The sequence below is a fragment of the Pseudophryne corroboree genome, chromosome 1 (assembly GCF_028390025.1).
Source record: "Pseudophryne corroboree isolate aPseCor3 chromosome 1, aPseCor3.hap2, whole genome shotgun sequence".
NCBI classification, from domain to species: domain Eukaryota; kingdom Metazoa; phylum Chordata; class Amphibia; order Anura; family Myobatrachidae; genus Pseudophryne; species Pseudophryne corroboree.
The window spans coordinates 54,336,077-54,357,147 of record NC_086444.1 but is presented as its reverse complement, the minus strand read 5'-3'; the positions used below and the strand labels follow the sequence as shown (position 1 = coordinate 54,357,147).

The window sequence follows — 21,071 nt, the reverse complement described above, 5'->3', positions numbered from 1 at the left end:
TGCCTAAGGTGGTATCAGCGTTTCACCTGAACCAGCCTATTGTGGTGCCTGCGGCTACTAGCGATTTGGAGGATTCCAAGTTGCTGGACGTTGTCAGAGCATTGAAAATATATATTTCAAGGACGGCTGGAGTCAGAAAATCTGACTCGCTGTTTATACTGTATGCACCCAACAAGCTGGGTGCTCCTGCTTCTAAGCAGACGATTGCTCGTTGGATTTGTAGCACAATTCAACTGGCACATTCTGTGGCAGGCCTGCCACAGCCTAAATCTGTCAATGCCCACTCCACAAGGAAGGTGGGCTCATCTTGGGCGGCTGCCCGAGGGGTCTCGGCATTACAACTCTGCCGAGCAGCTACGTGGTCAGGGGAGAACACGTTTGTAAAATTCTACAAATTTGATACCCTGGCTAAGGAGGACCTGGAGTTCTCTCATTCGGTGCTGCAGAGTCATCCGCACTCTCCCGCCCGTTTGGGAGCTTTGGTATAATCCCCATGGTCCTGACGGAGTCCCCAGCATCCACTAGGACGTCAGAGAAAATAAGAATTTACTCACCGGTAATTCTATTTCTCGTAGTCCGTAGTGGATGCTGGGCGCCCATCCCAAGTGCGGATTGTCTGCAATACTTGTACATAGTTATTGTTACAAAAAAATCGGGTTGTTTATTGTTGTGAGCCATCTTTTCAGAGGCTCCTACGTTATCATACTGTTAACTGGGTTCAGATCACAAGTTGTACGGTGTGATTGGTGTGGCTGGTATGAGTCTTACCCGGGATTCAAAATCCTTCCTTATTGTGTACGCTCGTCCGGGCACAGTATCCTAACTGAGGCTTGGAGGAGGGTCATAGGGGGAGGAGCCAGTACACACCACCTAGTGGTCAAACTTTTAAATTTTGTGCCCTGTCTCCTGCGGAGCCGCTATTCCCCATGGTCCTGACGGAGTCCCCAGCATCCACTACGGACTACGAGAAATAGAATTACCGGTGAGTAAATTCTTATTTTCTAATGAATGCTGAAGTAAAGTTATTCCTTCTCATGTGCTGGTCGCTCTGTTGATAAAGCTCTAGGTCAGCCGTGACGAGATGGTCTCAAATCCTCATGAGGAGTCCTAGTGTTTATTCTTTTCCCGCCGTGGATAGAATAAAGTGAAAGTCAAGCCCTGTTCTGCACGGGGCCCTGTCACAAAGGATCGTATACAGGAAGCTAAGTGATATTTTAATTATATGCTTTGATGATATTTGCATTACATACGCATGGGGGAGTGCTTGCATTCAGAAATGGTCGGTTACCTTGGCATCCGATAGAATTACCCTAGAGAGAGAGGGGATATTTCTTAAGTTGGGTCTTCTCTAGAACATTGCAGCAGGCTGCCGTGCGACGACAAGAGGTATGGGACTCTTGGGTTCGCGGGCCACTTCCATGGCCCTCTCGACTGGGAGGGCGTTGTGGATTCACCAAGGGAATGCTGAGGCTTGCTCCGAGAGATACTGGAGTATCTTTCCTATGAAGGTGTAACCGGTGTTTGGGGATGGCTTTGTTAAGTTAATCTCGGCAGATACCACTGGTAAGTCTACCTTCTTGAGATATGTTCCCTCACAACTGTTGATGACGCATTCTTTTGGGGGATGCAGTCATTTTAACCGGTTGGATACCGTTCTTTTTCCCCTTCTTTGCAGATAGTGGAAGGTGAAAAGGTAAGAGGTCTGCAGCGTTTTCAGGTTCGCGGAAGCAGATATCGTCTCCTGTTTCTACCACATCCACCGCATGTCGCAGGGGTCTATCTTGCTGGAGCCCACACCGGTGGAAACTCGTCTAATACTCTGCAGTCAGTCCTGGAATGGACTTGGACTAGTGAGTTGAAAATAGAATCCAAAGGGGGACATACTGGAGTTTCCAGATGATTCCCCTCACTGATTTTTCAAATAAATCTTACCGATTCTCCTCTGGAAGGGGAGGTAGTATGCGACGCCATACCAGAGTTGCGTCAGGATCAGGACATTGTCCTGCTGTCCCTGTCACAAAAAAAAGGGTTGAAGAAGAAAGAGGGTTTAAATGCGGTTTCATCCGCATTAAGCTTACCTGGGTTTGCTATCCAGGATTGTCATTGCCATTTCACCAGAGTGATGGCAGTATGATGGTTTTCCTTCAATAGTAAGAGACATTATTATTCTGTACTGGGATGCTCTCCTGACTACGGCGAGATCAAGAAACAAGTGGTACAAATCGTTGTTTCTCTCTTCAACACAGAATCGCTGTTGATCCCAACGACGCAGATGTCGGAGGTGGGAATAAGATTAGATACTGAACTGTTGAGGTTCTGTGTTTTCCTGGGGAAAGAGATCTGAGGATCCAGAGTCGGATCAGATTTGCAGTGACAACCCATCAATGTGTTCCGTTGATGAAGAAGATGGTTGCGGCCTAAGAGGCCTTTTCGGTGAGCAGGTCAAATGCCAGAGTGGTTTTCACGGGACCAGTTGGACATGTGGTCCGGGTCTCACCTGCACATGCACCGGAAAATAATCCTAAGGACCAGGATATCTCTCCTGTGGTGACTGCACAGTTCTCACCTCCTAGAGGGACAAAGGTTCGGGATCCAGGATTAGATCCTGGTGTCCATGGATGCAGGTCTCCGAGGCTGGGGAGCAGTCTTTCCAGGGGAAGAATTTCCAGGGGAAAAGGTCAAGCTGGGAAGCTTGTCTGCAATAAGCATTCTTAAATTAAGAGCTGTTTTCAACAAACATCTTCTTCGTGATCTGCCCGTCTTAATTCTGTCAGACGACTTAACAGCAGTGGCGTAAGTTAGGGCGGAACAAGGAGCAAAGCGGCAATGGCAGAAGCCGAAAAAGCGGAAAGGCAGGTAAACGCAATATTGGCAGTCTTCATTCCGGATGTAGACAACGGAGAAATAGATTTCCTCTGCAGACGCGATCTCCATCCAGGAGAAATGCAGTCGTCATCGAGAAGTTTTCACAGTAGCGACAAGTCTTTGAGGAATGCCTCACTTGGACATGATGGCGTCTCGCCTCAACAAGAAACCTCAGGGATATTGTTCCATAGCAGTGGACGCCCTCGTGACACCTTGGGTGTTCCAGTCGGTCTATGTGTCCCCTCCACTTTCACTCTTTCCGAAGGTGATAAAAATATGAAGTACAAAGGTTCAGGCGATCCTCATTGTTCCGGTCTAGTCAAGGAGGGCTTTGTATCCAGATCTTCAAGACTTACTCATAGAAGATCCATAGCCTTTTCTTCTACAAGAGGACCTGTTGCAGCAGGGACCGGGCGTGTATCAAGACTTACCACGGCTGCGTATTTCCGGTGAAGTCATTCCCACATTGCTTCAAGCTAGGAAAGGAGTAACGGCGTAGCTTTACCACCATATTTGGAGGTAGTATGTGTCTTGGTGTGAATCCAAGAAGGCTCCTACGGAAGAATTTCAGCTGGGTCGTTTTTCTCCATTCTTTGCGAGCAGGTGTGGATGCAGGCCTAAAGTTAGGCTCCATTAAAGTGCAGTTTTCAGCCTTATACATTTTCTTTCAAAAAGAATTGGCCACATTTCCAGAAGTTCAGACTTTCGTGAAGGGAGTGCTGCACATCCAACCTCCATTTGTGCCCCCAGTGGCACCGTGGGACCTTAACGTGGTGTTGCAGTTTCTTATGTCGCACTGGTTGGAACCTTTACGAAAGGTTGTGTTAAAATTTTTCTCTTGGAAAGTGGTCAAGCTATTGGCCTTGGCGTCCGCAAGGCGGGTGTCGGAGTTAGCGGCTTTGTCTCACAAGAGCCTCTATTTGATTTTCCATAGGGATAGAGCGGAATTGAGAACTCGGAAAATAGTTCTGCCAAAAGTGGTTTCTGCGTTTCACAGAAACCAGCCTATTATGATGCCTGTGGTTACTTAAGCATTGGCTGATTCAAAGTCTCTCGATGTAGTCAGGGCTTTGAATGTTTATGTCGCCAGATCGGCTCAGATTGGGGAATAGGATTTTAATACCTACCGGAAAATCCTTTTCTCTTAGTCCGTAGAGGATGCTGGGCGCCCGTCCCAGTGCGTACGGTATCTGCAGTTATTGGTTATGTTTACACTCTTGTGGTGTTTCTTTTCAGTCAGGCTGTTGCTGACGTTATTCATGCCATGGCATGAGGTATTCTGTTATTGGTTGTGTTGACACACAGGTTGTATTACATATTCTCTCAGCATATGGCTGTATTTTTTCATGCCGTTGGCTGGTGTTCTATTGAATGCCACGTTCTGTGGCATGTTCGAGGTGTGAGCTGGTATGACACTCACCGTGTTTAAATAATAAATTCTTTCCTCGAAATGTCCGTCTCCCTGGGCACAGTTCTCTAATTGGAGTCTGGAGGAGGGGCATAGAGGGAGGAGCCAGTTCACACCCATTCAAAGTCTTATAGTGTGCCCATGTCTCCTGCGGATCCCGTCTATACCCCATAGTCCTTACGGAGTCCCCAGCATCCTCTACGGACTAAGAGAAAAGGATTTACCAGTAGGTATTAAAATCCTATTTTCTGTCCCTTATATACTTGAGTTGTATAGCCAAATCTTCGCACAGGAGTCTCTTCCCCCATCTATGGCCGAGGCAATGATTGTGGTTCTTCCCAAACCTGACAAGGATCTTAGGAAAGTTGAGTCCTATCGTCCTATATCCCTTTTGTCTACTGATGTTAAAATTTTGGCCAAGGTACTGGCGAGTAGATTGAATACAGTTATCTCTCATATAATACACCCGGATCAGACGGGATTTATGCCTAATAAATCGACTTCTATTAATCTTAGACGTCTGTTTACTCAATTACAGATTCCCCGCGAAGACTCCCCCTCCTCTGTAGTTGTTTCATTGGATGCCGCTAAGGCTTTTGACTCGGTGGAGTGGGATTATTTGTGGGAAATTATGCATAGATTTGGTATAGGCCCAAATTTTATTAAATATGTTCGCTTAATGTATTCTTCCCCTTCAGCCAGAGTGGCGGTTAATAGTTTTGTGTCTCACTCCTTTCCCTTGACTAGAGGTACACGTCAGGGATGCCCATTGTCCCCTACTCTGTTTGCTATGGCTATCGAACCTTTTGCATGTCTCCTGAGGGCGGACATGGGGATCTCTGGTTTTAAAGTGGGTACTAGGGAAAATAGAGTGACCCTGTACGCTGACGACATTCTGCTGTTTGTGGATCGCTATGCTGAGTCTATGCCTAGGATTTTGGAAATTATTAACGGGTTCGGGCGATACTCTGGGCTTCTGATTAATTGGGAGAAATCCTTTATTATCCCACTCCGGGGCGAGATCCCTGCCACTCCATTAACTGCCCTTCCTATACGGTGGGTGGACACCTTCAAATATCTGGGCATTTGGGTGTCTAATGATCCTCAGAAATTCTCCTTCCTTAATATCACGACACAAATAACGTACCTTCGCGGTAAAGTGAAGGCCTGGGGGAAGCTGCCCTTGACGGTCACAGGGAGAGTTAATATGGTAAAAATGGTTTTCCAACCCAAACTTCTATATATTTTACAGCAGTCTCCTGTCTATGTTCCTCAGAGGTTCTTCAAACAAATAGATGGGTTACTTTCTTCTTTGATATGGGCTAGTAAGCGGGCACGTCTGCGACTGGATACTCTGACCGGGACACGGGAATTGGGGGGATTGGCTCTTCCCAACTTCCAGTTTTATTATTATGCGGCACAACTGACGCATATTTGGGAATGGGTTAACGATCTTGATGCCTTGGCTTTGCATTCGCTGATGTTGAACCATGACTACCCTGGTGGATCCCCACTTCAACTACTCCTCTGCGGCAGTGTTAAAATGTCCACACTGCCGCTTATAAAACAATCCATTTTGATTTGGAAATTGGTTCACTCTGTGATGCATGGTCACGTTATCGATCCTGATACCCCACTAGATAATATTTATGGGTTGCCGGAACTTTGTCAGCTTCAGGTCCGGGAGGTTTGGGGAAAATGGGGAGTGCATTCCTTGGGCCATTTATATAGTGATGGGACGCTTAAATCATTTCAGCTGCTTCAACAAGAGCATAATATCCCCCTCAGGGTTTTTCTTTCGGTTCCTTCAACTGCGACATGCCTTGGCTGCCCAATTCCCTGCTGGCCCTCCAATTCTTGCTGATTCCCCAGTCAAATTAATGTTGCAGACGTTGGATTCAGGCCACCTGGTTTCTAGGATATATGGTTGTATACTCCAGATGCACCATACCGACCCCCTAGCTTCTCTTCGGGGTAGGTGGGAGTTGGATGTGGGTCTGTTGTCGGACGATATATGGAAGGGTGCTTTGGGGTCCCACCGGCTCTCCACTGTTTCAGCTAGATACCATCAAATACAATTATATATACTGCATAGGGTGTACATGACCCCAGTGAGGCTGGCGCATATTGGGGGATCTCATAGCTCAGGGTGCCCTAAGTGTGGAAGCATGGGAGCTGACTTTTGGCATCTGATTTGGTCATGCCCTACAATTTCGGTGTTCTGGAAAGAAGTTATACGTGTCGTAATGGATACAGGTATTCCCTCTCCTATACTTACACCTGTAACGTGTGTATTACTGGCTATAGATGAGGAGGCTTTAGATCCGCCCAGCAGGCGGTATGTTATTAATCTATGTGCTCTGGCTAAGGTTTGCATTGCTAGGCTGTGGTTGGCTGGGGAAGCCCTGAAACCTCAGGCATGGATATCTTTGGTCAATGAAACCATTGCGCATGAAAAATTTGTGTTCCTGGCTAGGAAAGTGGAAAAGAAATTACTTACAGTTTGGGGTAAGTGGATGGGCTCTAGATACTTCAGGGATAGATAAGGCTCAGATTTGTATTTATTTCCTTTTTGGGGAATATTTTAGAAGTGGATAACCCGCGGCCAGCCATGATATGTTCTATTATAATATATTGTGCTTTCTCTGCCATGCATGTGCTTCATTTGGATGTGATATATTAGAACTGTTTTGCTCCAGGTCACCAGTGCTATGCAGATATATAGCTTTATCTGAATTCTCATTTGTCTGTCGTACTATGTGCCTCTTTTTTTTTTTTCTTCTTCTTTTCTATTACTTCCTTTTTTTTCTTTTCTTTTTCTTTCTTATTTTTTCTTCCTCTATACATGTACAGCTGTCTGTATGCTGATTTTCATGTATGTTATTGTTGATTTTAGTTGTTGTGAAAGTTGTTAAAGCAAAACCTTAAATATCCAATAAAAACTATTGAATTAAAAAAAAAAATCCTATTTTCTCTTACGTCTTAGAGGATGCTGGGGTCCACATTAGTACCATGGAGTATAGACGGGTCCACTAGGAGCCATGGGCACTTTAAGAGTTTAACAGTCTAGGCTGGCTCCTCCCTCTATGTCCCTCCTACCAGACTCAGTTTAGAAAATGTGCCCGGTGGAGCCGGTCACAGCTAGGGGAGCTCCTAGAGCTTTTCTGGTTTTATTATTTTATTTTAAGATGTTAGGCACAGGGAGGCTGCTGGCAACAGCCTCCGTGCTTCGTGGGACTTAGAGGGGGAGTAGTGTCCAACCCTTGAGGTTAATGGCCCCTATCTCCGCTGACAGGACACTGAGCTCCTGAGGGTGATGATCGCAAGCCCCCGAGGCGACCGCTCACTCCCGCAGCACTGCCGCCACCCCCTAACAGAGCCAGAAGATCGCGGTGGTGAGTATGACGCCGGCACCCCGCTAAGCGGGTAGCTGGCGAGAATGGCGGCAAAAGGGTGGGAGCGCAGCACTGATGCTGGGCTCCGGAGGGCTCAGAGGTACAGATGTGCGGCGCTGTGAGGGGTGCCCTGGGCCAGCGCAATACCCTCAAATCTGGTCAATTTAGCTATCAGAGAGAGTGTACTGCTGCTAGCAAGTATTTTACCTCAGGCCAGTATAATCTCAACAGAGCGGGAAGACGCGCCATTACAGGGGGCGGAGCTTCTCCTCAGAGCAGATCCAGCACTCACCAGCGCCATTTTCTCCCTGCAGATCACACACACAGATGCTGATAGGGAGCGCTGCCCTCCACATAACTTCAGCTATCCTGTGCGGTACCAGGGGGTCATAGAAGGGGGGGGAGAGTGTTATTCACTGTTATTATTGCTGTGTAATCTATTAAGGTTACTCAGTCAGCGCCAGGCATTATCATATAACTGCCTACTGGGGCGCTGTGTGTGCTGGCTCCTTATACTCTGTGTCTCTCTGAAGGTACACTGGGGGAAATTGTGTCTGACATTTTCCTGTGTGTGTGTGTGTGTTTATATATCTCACATTACCATGTCTAGGGACTATGTGTCTTGTGCTGCAGAATATGTATCTTCTCCAGAAGAGTCTATTCCATGTACTCAGGAATGCAATATACTGTCTCAGCCTTCTGAATCCGAACCCCAGTGGGTGGCTTCTATTAAGGGAATGATATCCCAGATTTCATCTAGGATAGCTCATTATGAGACTTAATCACAGGTTTTGAAAAAAGGTTTTGTCGTGTTCTACTCCCACTACCTCATCAAAATCCCCTAGTACTGTATATGCCCACAAAAGCATGCTCTTGCCCAGATAATGCAGGGGGACACGGATACCGACTCTGACACGGGAGACGGTGACGGAGATATACTGAGGGGGGAGGCATCCATTGCTAAGGGTGTGCAGCTCATGATTGAGGCCATTAAGGACATTTTACATATCACCGACAAGGTACCTGAACAGGTCGAGGAAGCTTACTTTACTGACAATAAGAGTGTCACTGACCTGGGTTCGGAGTGTTGAGAACTCGGGGGTTCTTCCGAAGATCGGAAAGAGGAACCACAGCTGGGCCGGAGCAGGGATGGCTGGATGTTGGTTTTCCTCATGCAGAACTAGCCGTAGTAACTGGCGTATAATGCTGAAGAATTAAATGATGATTTGAGAACGATGGTGAAGCACACAGAAGAATGAAGAACTCGTGAGCGATGCTGATGAAATGAATGAGGATTTGAGAAAGATGGTGAAGCACACAGAAGAATGAAGAACTTGTGAGCGATGCTGAAGAAATGAATGATGATTTGAGAACGATGGTGAAGCACACTGAAGAATGAAGAATGAGCAATGTTTGAAGAATGAGAAGCTTGTGAGCGATGTTGAAGAACGAGAAGCTTGTGAGCGATGTTGAAAAATGAGAAGCTTGTGAGCGATGTTGAAGAATGAGAAGCTTGTGAGCGATGTTGAAGAATGAGAAGCTTGTGAGCGATGTTGAAGAAATGAATGAGGATTTAAGATTCAGTGTAACTCTGGAAGTATGGAAGGCGTTCCACTTGGAGATATCATGTAATACAGGAAACACAGGAGGTGTCCCCCTAAGAGAAACACTGTAACTCAGAGAATGTCCCACTGAGTGATACACTGTAACGCTGGTAGCACAGTGTTTGTTCCACTGAGTGATACACTGTAACGCTGGTAGCACAGTGAATGTTCCACGGAGTGATACACTGTAACGCTGGTAGCACAGTGAATGTTCCACTGAGTGATACACTGTAACGCAGGTAGCACAGTGTTTGTTCCACTGAGTGATACACTGTAACGCTGGTAGCACAGTGAATGTTCCACTGAGTGATACACTGTAACACTGGTAGCACAGTGAATGTTCCACTCGTTGATACACTGTAACGCTGGTAGCACAGTGATTGTTCCACTGAGTGATACTCTGCAAACGCTGGAAGCACAAGGAATGTTCCACTGAGAGATACTCTGCAAACGCTGGAAGCACAAGGAATGTTCCACTGAGAGATACTCTGCAAACGCTGGTACACAGGAGACGTTCTGTTAAAGAACTCGCTGAACGCTGCTAGCACTGGTGATCATAGAAGAGACGATACTCAGGCGCCGGAGCTCTGCACGGCGTCTTCCTTTGAACTTACCGCTCTCTCCCAATTGGCGGAAGGGGCCGATGACGTCACTCGCCCACCACGCTCCCGTGAACGCCAGGCGCAATGGCGGTGCCCACACCCCGGGAACCCGCCGGAGGCAGCCCCAGCAAGACGCAACAACCCGGAGCCCACCGGGGGCGGCGACCGCCGGGAGACCCAGCGCACCCGGAGCGGTAAGCGCGGCAGCTGCAGAGCCGCGAGTGTGACAGAGAGCCTGCCTGACATTCCCTGCGTCTAAGGAATTAAACACATTATTTGAAAAATCCTGTGAAAACCCGGAGGAAAAAATTCCAGATCCCAAAGAGAGTTCTTGTTGCTTTTCCGTTTCCTGAAGAGGATAGGAAAAAGTGGGAAAACCCCCCTATTGTAGACGCTTCTGTATCTAGATTGTCTAAAAAGGTGGGTCTACCGCTTTGAAAGAGCCGGCAGACCGCGAGATTGAGACTGCGCTCAAATCCATATACACCGCTTCAGGCGTGGCGCTAAGGCCCTCTATCGCAAGTGCATGGATTTCTAAAGCCATAGTAAAGTGGTCAGGCACATTATTAGAGGATTTAGATACTATGGATAGAAGTGACATTTAAAAGTTTTTACGTCACATACAGGATTCTGCAGGTTTCATGGTGGAGGCCCTGAAGGACCTTGGTCATCTGAATGCACGGACGTCTTCCATGGCTGTTGCGGCATGCAGGGGACTCTGGCTGCGCCAATGGTCTGCGGATGCGGAATCCAAGAGAAGTGTGGAGAACCTACCCTTCACAGGTCAGGTTCTATTTGGGGAAGCTTTGGATGCGTGGATTGCCACGGCAACTGCGGGTAAGTCAACTTTTCTTCCCTCAGCTACCCCGACGCAGAAGAAGTCCTTTTCTGCATCTACAATGCAGTCCTTTCGGACCGCAAAGGTTAAGAAGTCCAAAGTCTCTTCCACTTTCTTAGGAGGTGGTCGGGGAAAATCCAGAAAACCTGCACCGGCAGGTTCCCAGGAACAGAAGCCGGGTTCTGTTTCCTCAAAATCCTCAGCATGACGGTGGACCTCCCAGCCTGGAGATCGGGCAGGTGGGAGCTCGTCTATGGAATTTCAGTCAGGTCTGGGTGTCCTCAGGCCTGGACCCCTGGGTACAAGATATTGTATCCCAGGGGTACAGACTGGAGTTTCAAGAACTTCCACCTCACAGATTCTTCAAATCAGGCTTACCAGCTTTGCTGACAGAAAGGGCTATCCTGCAGGAAGCCATTCAAAAATTGGAAAAGGCAAATGTCATTGTTCCAGTTCCACCTCACGGACGGTTCGGTCAGACCAATATTGAACCTCAAATCGTTAATTCAATATTTGAGAGAATTCAAGTTCAAGATGGAATCTCTGAGACCGGTGATCTCAGGTTTGGAGGAGGGGGAATTCCTGGTATCCCTAGATATCAAAGATGCGTACCTTCACATTCCAATTGGCAGAGATGATGCTCCTGCTCCACAAGCAGGGAGTGAACATAATTCTATATCTGGACGACCTGCTGATAAAAGCATCATCCAGGGAGAAGTTGTTGCAGTCCATTGTTCTCACAACTCGACTGCTCAGGGATCCTGGATGGATCCTAAATCTTCCGAAGTCACATTTGGAGCCGATGAGGAGATTGTCTTTTCTAGGGATAAGCCTCGACACGGAAGTGCAGAGGGTATTTCTACCGGTGGAGAAAGCGTTGATGATACAAGAAATGGTCCGGGGTGTCTTGAAGCCTACCCGGATATCGGTTCATCAGTGCATTCGCCTTCTGGGGAAGATGGTTGCCTCCTACGAGGCTCTGCATTACGGAAGATTTCATGTACGGTCCTTCCAACTGGATCTCCTGGACAAGTGGTCGGGATCTCATCTGCACATGCACCAAAGGATACGTCTGTCGCCGAAAGCTTCTATGGTGGCGGCAAATGCCTCACCTTCTCGAGGGCCGCAGGTTCGGGATTCAGGACTGGATCCTTCTAACCACGGATGCAAGTCTCAGAGGTTGGGGCGCGGTCACCCAAGGGGAAAACTTCCAAGGCAGGTGGTCAAGTCTGGAATCCATCCTTCCGATAAACATTCTGGAACTAAGAGCCGTGTACAATGGCCTTCTACAAGCTGCACATCTTCTGCAAGATCAGGCCACTCAGGTGCAGTCGGACAATGTAACGACGGAGGCCTACATAAACCGCCAAGGCGGAACGAAGAGCAGAGCTGCAATGGCAGAGGTAACAAAGATTCTCCTCTGGGCAGAAAGGCACGCGATGGCGTTATCAGCAATCTTCATTCCGGGAGTGGACAACTGGGAAGCGGACTTCCTCAGCAAACACGACCTCCATCCAGGAGAGTGGGGACTACACCCCGAGGTGTTCACAGAGGTGACAAGTCTTTGTGGCGTACCTCAAATAGACATGATGGCCTCCCGCCTCAACAAGAATCTTCGCAGGTACTGTTCCAGGCCGAGAGACCCACAGGCAGTGGCGGTGGACGCACTGATAACTCCGTGGATCTTCCAGTCGGTGTATGTGTTTCCTCCTCTTCCACTCATCCCAAGGATTCTAAAACTTATAAAAAGAACAAGAGTTCAGGCGATCCTCATTGCTCCGGACTGGCCAAGACGAGCTTGGTATGCGGATCTTCTGGAGTTACTGCTGGAAGATCCGAGGCCTCTTCCTCTTCGAAAGGACTTTCTGCAACAGGGGCCGTTCACTTATCAAGACTTACCACGGCTACGTTTGACAGCATGGAGGTTGAATGCCAGATCTTAGCTCGGAAAGGCATTCCAACCAAAGTTATTCCTTCCCTGATACAGGCTAGGAAAGGAGTAACGTCTAAACATTACCATCGCATTTGGAAAAAGTATGTGTCTTGGTGTGAATCCAAGAAGTTTCCTACGGTGGAGTTTCAACTTGGGCGGTTTCTCCTCTTCCTGCAGGCAGGTGTGGATGTGGGCCTACGTTTGGGCTCCATAAAAGTCTGGATTTCGGCCTTGTCCATTTTCTTCCAGAAACAATTTGCTTCCCTCCCCGAGGTTCAGACTTTCTTGAAAGGGGTGTTGCACATCCAGCCTCCCTTTGTGCCTCCTACAGCACCTTGGGATCTTAACGTGGTGTTGCAGTTCCTGCAATCAGATTGGTTCGAGCCTCTACAGGAGGTTGAGGTCAAGTTTCTCACTTGGAAGGCGGTTATACTGTTGGCATTAGCTTCGGCTAGACGTGTGTCTGAATTGGGGGCATTGTACTGCAAGAGCCCCTACTTGATTTTCCATGAAGATAGAGCTGAGCTCAGGACACGTCAGCAGTTTCTTCCAAAGGTTGTGTCGGCTTTTCATATCAACCAACCTAGTGTGGTGCCAGTGGCTACTGACGCCTCAATCACCTCAAAGTCCTTGGATGTTGTGAGGGCTTTGAAGATTCATGTGAAGAAGACTTCACGTCACGGAAAGTCGGACTCTGTTTGTCCTTTATGATCCCAACAAGATTGGGTGTCCTGCTTCTAAGCAGACGATTTCTCGCTGGATCAGGATCACTATCCAGCATGCTTATTCTACGGCAGGATTGCCATGTCCAAAATCTGTTAAGGCCCACTCTACTCATAAGGTGGGTTCTTCTTGGGCGGCTGGCCGGGGTGTCTCGGCTTTACAGCTTTGCCGAGCGGCTACTTGGTCTGGGTCGAACACGTTTGCTTAGTGCTACAAGTTCGATACTTTGGCTTCCGAGGACCTACAGTTTGGTCAATCAGTTCTGCAGGAGCCTTCGCACTCTCCCTCCCGTACTGGGAGCTTTGCTACATCCCCATGGTACTAATGTGGACCCCAGCATCCTCTAGGACGTAAGAGAAAATAGGATTTTAATTACCTACCGGTAAATCCTTTTCTCGTAGTCCGTAGAGGATGCTGAGCGCCCGCCCAGCGCTTCGTTCTCCTGCAGTTGTTACTTGGTTCGGTACTACCTTGTTCCTTGGTTAAGTACTGTTGTTCAGCCGTTGCTGACTTGTTCAAGCTAGCTAGCTTGGTTTGCCTTGTTATGTGTGAGCTGGTGTGAATCTTACCACTATCTGTGTATTTCCTTCTCTCGAAGTATGTCCGTCTCCTCGGGCACAGTTTCTAGACTGAGTCTGGTAGGAGGGGCATAGAGGGGGAAGCCAGCCCACACTATTAAACTCTTACAGTGCCCATGGCTCCTAGTTTGACCCGTCTATACCCCATGGTACTAATGTGGACCCCAGCATCCTCTACGGACTACGAGAAAAGGATTTACTGGTAGGTAATTAAAATCCTATTTTTACAGGCTTTGATGTCTGTCTGCATTGTGGAAAAGGGAAGGACAAATTTAGTTTTAGTCAGTAATGGTGCTATGTTTATAAATTACTTATTTTAACCCTATGGGGGATATTCAATTACCCGCAGCAACTGCGGATGTAAAATTATCGCTGGGGGGGCTATCTAATTCGCCAAAGCGAAATCCCCGATAACAGCCCCGTTTTCATACGAAAACTGGGCTATTTCACCTGAAAACACACAGGTTTCACTGAACCCGTGTGTTTACGGGTGTAAATGCACTTTTTAACGGATGAGCCAATCGAATAGCATGTCCGCAACACCCGAAGAAACATCTGTGGTTTTTAATAATGATGTCTCTTCGGGGCTTATTGAATATATGTATATTTTAGGGGCAGGATGATTAAAGACAAACGCGAGCCCATGGCAAATCCTTTAGTTTAGTAGATACGGGACCCGTTGGGATCTATACGGAACCCTTCCCCTTTCTGTATCCCCAATGTGTCCTGAAATGCGTCCAGCTCTCAGTGACAAGTACATCACCCGTGCTAGTTACATTTTTATACAAATGAAAGGGGATAGTCAGTGTCATTAGGCAGTGCAGCAATTTAGATATGGATCCCATCACTGTAGCATCAGGTAGAAGAGGGGAGAGGTAATAAAACGCTTCCTTACTGTTTTTACCCGATCTTTAATGAGCAGCTTTTTTAATAGTATTGTACAATCTTCACAACGCCGCTCTGTTTGGCAGCAAATTTATTCTAAGCTAAATACATAGTACATCTGTGTGAAAGAGTAAACTACTGCTAATCTAAGGCCTTAGCTATAATTCTAGATATAACATAGTCGTTTGTGGCCATGTTGTGGTTGACCTGAGTAGCCAGATGAGAAAGAGAGACTTGGGGCCTAATTCAGACCTGATCGTAGATGTGCGAAAAAATGCACCTCTACGATCAAAATCTCTGACATGCGGAGGGAAGGCCAGCACAGGGCTAGTCCACCCCGCATCATCGCAGCCCCCCTTCTCCCACCTCGCGGACGTGCGAAAGCATCACACAGCTTTTTGATCGCAAACGGTCTGGACACGCCTGTGTTGTCTAAACCGCGCCCCCCCATCACCGTTCCAACGCCCTCGACTGCCCCGCGATCGCCTCTGCCTGCCAATCAAGCAGAGGCGGTCGCACAAGTGCGTGCGACCAGCTTTGAATTAGGCCCTTGGTCATTGTCTAATCGGATATCCTAGACGTTATCTGCAGTTCCTAATAAGTCGCTGGTTATCACGGAAGCAGCATGATTGGCATCATAGCTTTGTGTTTATATTATTATTGTTTAGATTTATTTGTAATATTTGGCGCATGCTTGTGGAAGATGAGCAGAGAAAATGAAGCTGTGGTTGCCGAGTGTTGTCCATTAACCCGTGTCAGGAGTGCGTTTTGTCAGAGTACAAATTGAGGATAACCTTTTATCAAAAAGTTTTTTTGTTTTGTTTTCCATTTTATTAATAATCTCCCCTTTGCTTTTTTTTTTTTTACATGAATAATTTTGTGTTCTTTTTATTTTGTTTTGTTAATTGTTTTTCTTTCATTGCTAAACAATATTTTTCATTATTTAGTTTTCCGTATACAGTCCTGTGTTATTTAGTTTGTCCAGGCGATGATTGCTGTAACATGTCACGGTTTATAATGTGGTTTTGTGGTGTGGCCGGCACAGGGGAGGTTTGATGTGGAAGCTGTTGTCCAGATTCCAGAGTGTGAACACATCTCAGACCAAGCGAAAGTCTTAGAACTGTACACCCCACGGACTTTACTTCACATCCAGCCCTCTGAGCCAATAGTAAGACCTGTGTGGCACTCCTGACTAATACCGGTGTGGTGTGGTGTGGTGTGGTGTGGTGTGGCTTATACCCGTAGCACAGTGCAGTACTGTATGTAGGACTTTCCAAATCTGCATGCAGATCACACTTTCCAATTCTGACTTTCTACAACTTCTCTGTAACTGCCATTGCACGTAGTTTGCATGATTAAGTCTTGGCCACTGTGGTGTATAGCTGGTAAACTGTGATTAATTGTATCTATTCCTGATTCCTACCAGAAGCTGTAAAGCAGGGATATTTAACATTTGGCCCTCCAGCTGTTTTGGAAATACACATCCCATCATGCACTGCCACAGGTGTAATATGCCTTGATAGCAAAACTGTGACCGGGAATGCTGGGATGTATAGTTCCACAGCAGCTGGGGGCCGAATGTTTAATACATTCGGTCCCCGAATGTTTAATACGCCTGCTGTAAAGTGTGTGTGTGTGTGTGTGTGTGTGTGTGTGTGTGTGTGTATATGTATACATATATATATATATATATATATATATAATACATACACTAAAAAAGGTACCCAGGGACGCTAAGTGAAAAAGGAGCTGCACCTCAAGAAGAACCTCCTGTTAGACGAGGCTCAAAAATAGCAAATAATGTACAGATCTGAGGGCGCTAGAACATAGTACTGTACATCATATTAATGTATAATTAACATAAGAACAACTTCATAAAAACAGTTTTGGTATTTATTGTTATGCATAAAACATGACATCAGCACAATATCATAGAGATAAATCTTATCTGGTTAGTATTAAAAAATGAAACCGTTCTTTATCAGTATGTCGCATAGATGGAATTGTTGTTCAAGTGAACCTTTCTTAACTAGCATGTAGCAAAGATGGATACGTTCAAGGTGATACTCCTTGAACTCTGAGAGGATCCCATTACTGGTTGATTGTCAATTAGCTGTGGTGCTATCAATTTATGAAGCTGGTTACGTTCTACTTATAGAGTCAGGGTTAAATTGTTCTTATACCTATGACCGAATCTGTACCCCTGAGGAAGTCCCAGAAACGCGTTGGGTTTTTTTCAAGCAACGTATCTATCTTTGCTACATGCTAGTTAAGAAAGGTTCACTTGAACACCAATTCCATCTATGCGACATACTGATAAAGAACCGTTTCATTTTTTAATACTAACCAGATTAGATTTATCTCTATGATATTGTGCTGATGTCATGTTTTATTTATAACAATAAATACCAAAATCGTTTATACATACATACATTTTTATTTTTTATATTGTGCCAACGAGAAATACATTTTCGTCACATGCAATAGCGAGCTGACTTTTTGTTTGTCACTGGCTTTCTCGTCATTGGTCAGCGATCCTGAACTGGCTTAGGGGGATATTCAATTAGTGCCAAATTTTCCGACAGTCGGAAAATCGGCACTAATTCGACCGTTTGCGTGCGCTTTCGACAGTTTTCTTTATCCGTTTTCAACCTTTTTTTTTTTTTTTTTTTTGAATCGGCATGTGCGAAAACAGATCAAAAACTGTCAAAATTGCCCGCAAACTTTGACACAAAAAACGTGGATCGGCAGCGAATTTGCAGATCCACGTGGTTTTCGCCTGGGCGGTAGTCGAAAAATCTGAACGGGCTTTGAATAGGTCGAATGTAATTCAACCTACAAACGGACAGAAAGTTAAGTTTTTTCAACTAGTTCAACTGGCTGATAAAACGGCACTAATAGAATACCCCCCTTAGGCATCAATGCTATTTTGGGAAAGCACTGTAGGTAGGACAAATAAGGCTCTGCTATAATGCACGCCTGCCTGATCGAAGATGTTTTGCACGCAGTGACTTATTGTTCTGCATCTGTGTTTTCTATTATGTACATCACGTATGAAGTGATTTGCGATAGGCCGACCTGCTAGGAAAATGCTTGTGTTACAAGTGTGTATAACATTCTTCCTGAGGTGTACATACACAGCCCATTCCAGCTGGATACCACTGAAACAATGTGCAGACATGTTGCTGCTTTGTGTTTGCATGGGTATTTTTGTTTTGTATAGCCTTTTGTGTGTTGAAAAGAGACATTTTTTGTTGGTGATGAGTTTGGGTAGTGAGAGAACATCTTTCTAGAACAGCGTGCCCGGTGACGTGGGCGGTCTTTGTGCTCTGCTTCCTATCAGTTCTGTTGCCGGGTGATCATTGATCAGTCACTTTCCTTCTCGTTACACCACCAGGTAGCCGCAGTGCTCAGCAGACCAGCTTAAATACCACCATTTTTATGTAAAATGACATAATTGCCTTCCTCTGCATCCCGCCTGCTCTTTGTTTTTGGATTGTTTCCTTTTAACAATGTCCAATTATTAAGTGTTTTCACAGGTTTGTCCTCCGCTTTTCATTATCCCCGGAGATAATGACTTAATGGACGACTTGCAAATTTCACAGAACAATCCGCTTATTGTTCATAAACAAAATGATAGTTTGGGAAGTATAATAAGATTTAAAAAAAAACCTGAGCAATTGTCATACGGTCCTGAGGATGAACGCACACATCGCGCGGAAGAAGAGCGAAGCACTGCTAGCGGGGATCCGGAGGAGGCGGGCAGGCAGGCAGTCTTGTTGAGAACTTTTCCACAAAATATTTGTCACCTTGCACATTGGCTGGTGGAGTTCGCATGTTACAATGGCGGACTTAGCTGTTGCCATCCCAGCGCTATTCCTAGGAGATACATTATACCACACAGAATTACTGTGATCCTTTGGTTGTCTCTGTGGTGAATGTATCTTCTACTGAACATGAGCACAACACCAGATAACCCTAAGAGTGCCTGTGCAGAACAAGTGACGGCCTTTAAGAGGGAGGAGATTCACTTAAGATAAATGATTGCCAACAGCTGTCTATTAAGATTTCTGCATTAACTGTTTCATGTTTCTTGTCTCTACTTTGCACAGTTTTCCCCATCTTTCTATACTTATCACACCCAGAGGCAGATGTATTAACCTGGAGAAGGCATAAGGAAGTGATAAACCATTGATAAGCGCAATGTGATAAACGCACCAGCCAATCAACTCCTAACTGTTAAATTACATATTGGAGCTGATTGGCTGGTGCCTTTATCACCCTGCACTTATCACTGGCTTATCACTTCCTTACGCCTTCTCCCGGTTAATACATCTGCCCCACAGTGTCAGACTGGGACGTGAAGGGTCCACCAGGGAATGCAGTCGTAGGGACCCAAGCTTTAGAGGTGTGGCCAGCCACCATAGACTGATTTGGCCAATCATTGGAGAGACATGCAACCAACAGGGCCCCCTATATAAAAGAGAGGACAAGAGTGTGTCAGGACCACCCACTTTGATTGGCAGAATAGCTGATCCTGCTGTAGTTTACATAGAAACAGACTAAGCAGCCAAGTTTATCCATAATCCATAATCCTGCTCCAGCGAATTGTCACACCTAAAAGAGGCAATAAAGCTTTCAGGCAGCGGGGTCCACCAGGTGGGCTAATCTGCACAGAAATGCCAGTAGCCGTTGGCTGGCATATTATTGGCGGTTTATGATGCTGCTCCTGCTTTACAGTAGTCACGCTCCCTTCACTAACCACCAGCTACAGTTGTTGTTCCACTATCTTATGTATTGGTGATCCGGTCAGGATCCCAATGGTCAGGATCCTGGCAGTCGAAATACAGATGCCGGAATCCTGACACTGCTCGGAAAGCCGGCACCGACATCTGGTGGTTAGGTTTACACTGCAGGAAGGGCGGGTTAGGTTTAGGCTGCGGAGGGGGAAGGGTTAGGTTTACACTGCAGGAAGGGCGGGTTAGGTTTAGGCTGCGGAGGGGGAAGGGTTAGGATTACACTGCAGGAAGGGCGGGTTAGGTTTAGGCTGCGGAGGGGGAAGGGTTAGGTTTACACTGCAGGAAGGGCGGGTTAGGTTTAGGCTGTGGAGGGGGAAGGGTTAGGTTTACACTGCAGGAAGGGCGGTTTAGGTTTAGGCTGGGGAGGGGGAAGGGTTAGGATTACACTGCAGGAAGGGTGGGTTAGGTTTAGGCTGCGGAGGGGGAAGGGTTAGGATTACACTGCAGGAAGGGCAGGTTAGGTTTAGGCTGTGGAGGGGGAAGGGTTAGGTTTACACTGCAGGAAGGGCGGGTTAGGTTTAGGCTGCGGAGGGGGAAGGGTTAGGTTCACATTGCAGGAAGGGCGGGTTAGGTTTAGGCTGCGGAGGGTGAAGGGTTAGGATTACACTGCAGGAAGGGCGGGTTAGGTTTAGGCTGCGGAGGGGGAAGGGTTAGGTTTACACTGCAGGAAGGGCGGGTTAGGTTTAGGCTGCGGAAGGGGAAGGGTTAGGTTTACACTGTAGGAAGGGCGGGTTAGGTTTAGGCTGCGGAGGGGGAAGGGTTAGGTTCACATTGCAGGAAGGGCGGGTTAGGTTTAGGCTGCGGAGGGGGAAGGGTTAGGATTACACTGCAGGAAGGGCGGGTTAGGTTTAGGCTGCGGAGGGGGAAGGGTTATGTTAACACTGCAGGAAGGGCGGGTTAGGTTTAGGCTGCGGAGGGGAAAGGGTTAGGTTTACACTGCAGGAAGGGCGGTTTAGGTTTAGGCTGGGGAGGGGGAAGGGTTAGGATTACACTGCAGGAAGGGCGGGTAAGGTTTAGGCTGCGGAGGGGGAAGGGTTAGGATTACACTGCAGGAAGGGCAGGTTAGGTTTAGGCTGCGGAGGGGGAAGGGTTAGGTTCACATTGCAGGAAGGGCGGGTTAGGTTTAGGCTGCGGAGGGGGAAGGGTTAGGATTACACTGCAGGAAGGGCGGGTTAGGTTTAGGCTGCGGAGGGGGAAGGGTTAGGTTTACACTGCAGGAAGGGCGGGTTAGGTTTAGGCTGCGGAAGGGGAAGGGTTAGGTTTACACTGTAGGAAGGGCGGGTTAGGTTTAGGCTGCGGAGGGGGAAGGGTTAGGTTCACATTGCAGGAAGGGCGGGTTAGGTTTAGGCTGCGGAGGGGGAAGGGTTAGGATTACACTGCAGGAAGGGCGGGTTAGGTTTAGGCTGCGGAGGGGGAAGGGTTATGTTAACACTGCAGGAAG

The 21,071-nt window shown here is 47.0% G+C and overlaps 1 protein-coding gene across 7 annotated transcripts in view; it reads left to right on the top strand.

The window, feature by feature from the left end:
* Nucleotides 1-21,071, top strand: part of WDR7 (WD repeat domain 7) — a 799,383-nt gene that overhangs the window by 110,426 nt on the left and 667,886 nt on the right. For 5 of the 7 annotated variants that reach the window (XM_063959708.1, XM_063959718.1, XM_063959737.1 and 2 more), the window contains exon 10: nt 15,877-15,999. The exons of the other annotated variants lie outside the window; for them this stretch is intronic. In XM_063959708.1, the coding sequence (XP_063815778.1) occupies nt 15,877-15,999 (123 nt within the window). The remainder of the gene's footprint in view (nt 1-15,876; nt 16,000-21,071) is intronic. 7 annotated transcript variants of the gene reach the window in all.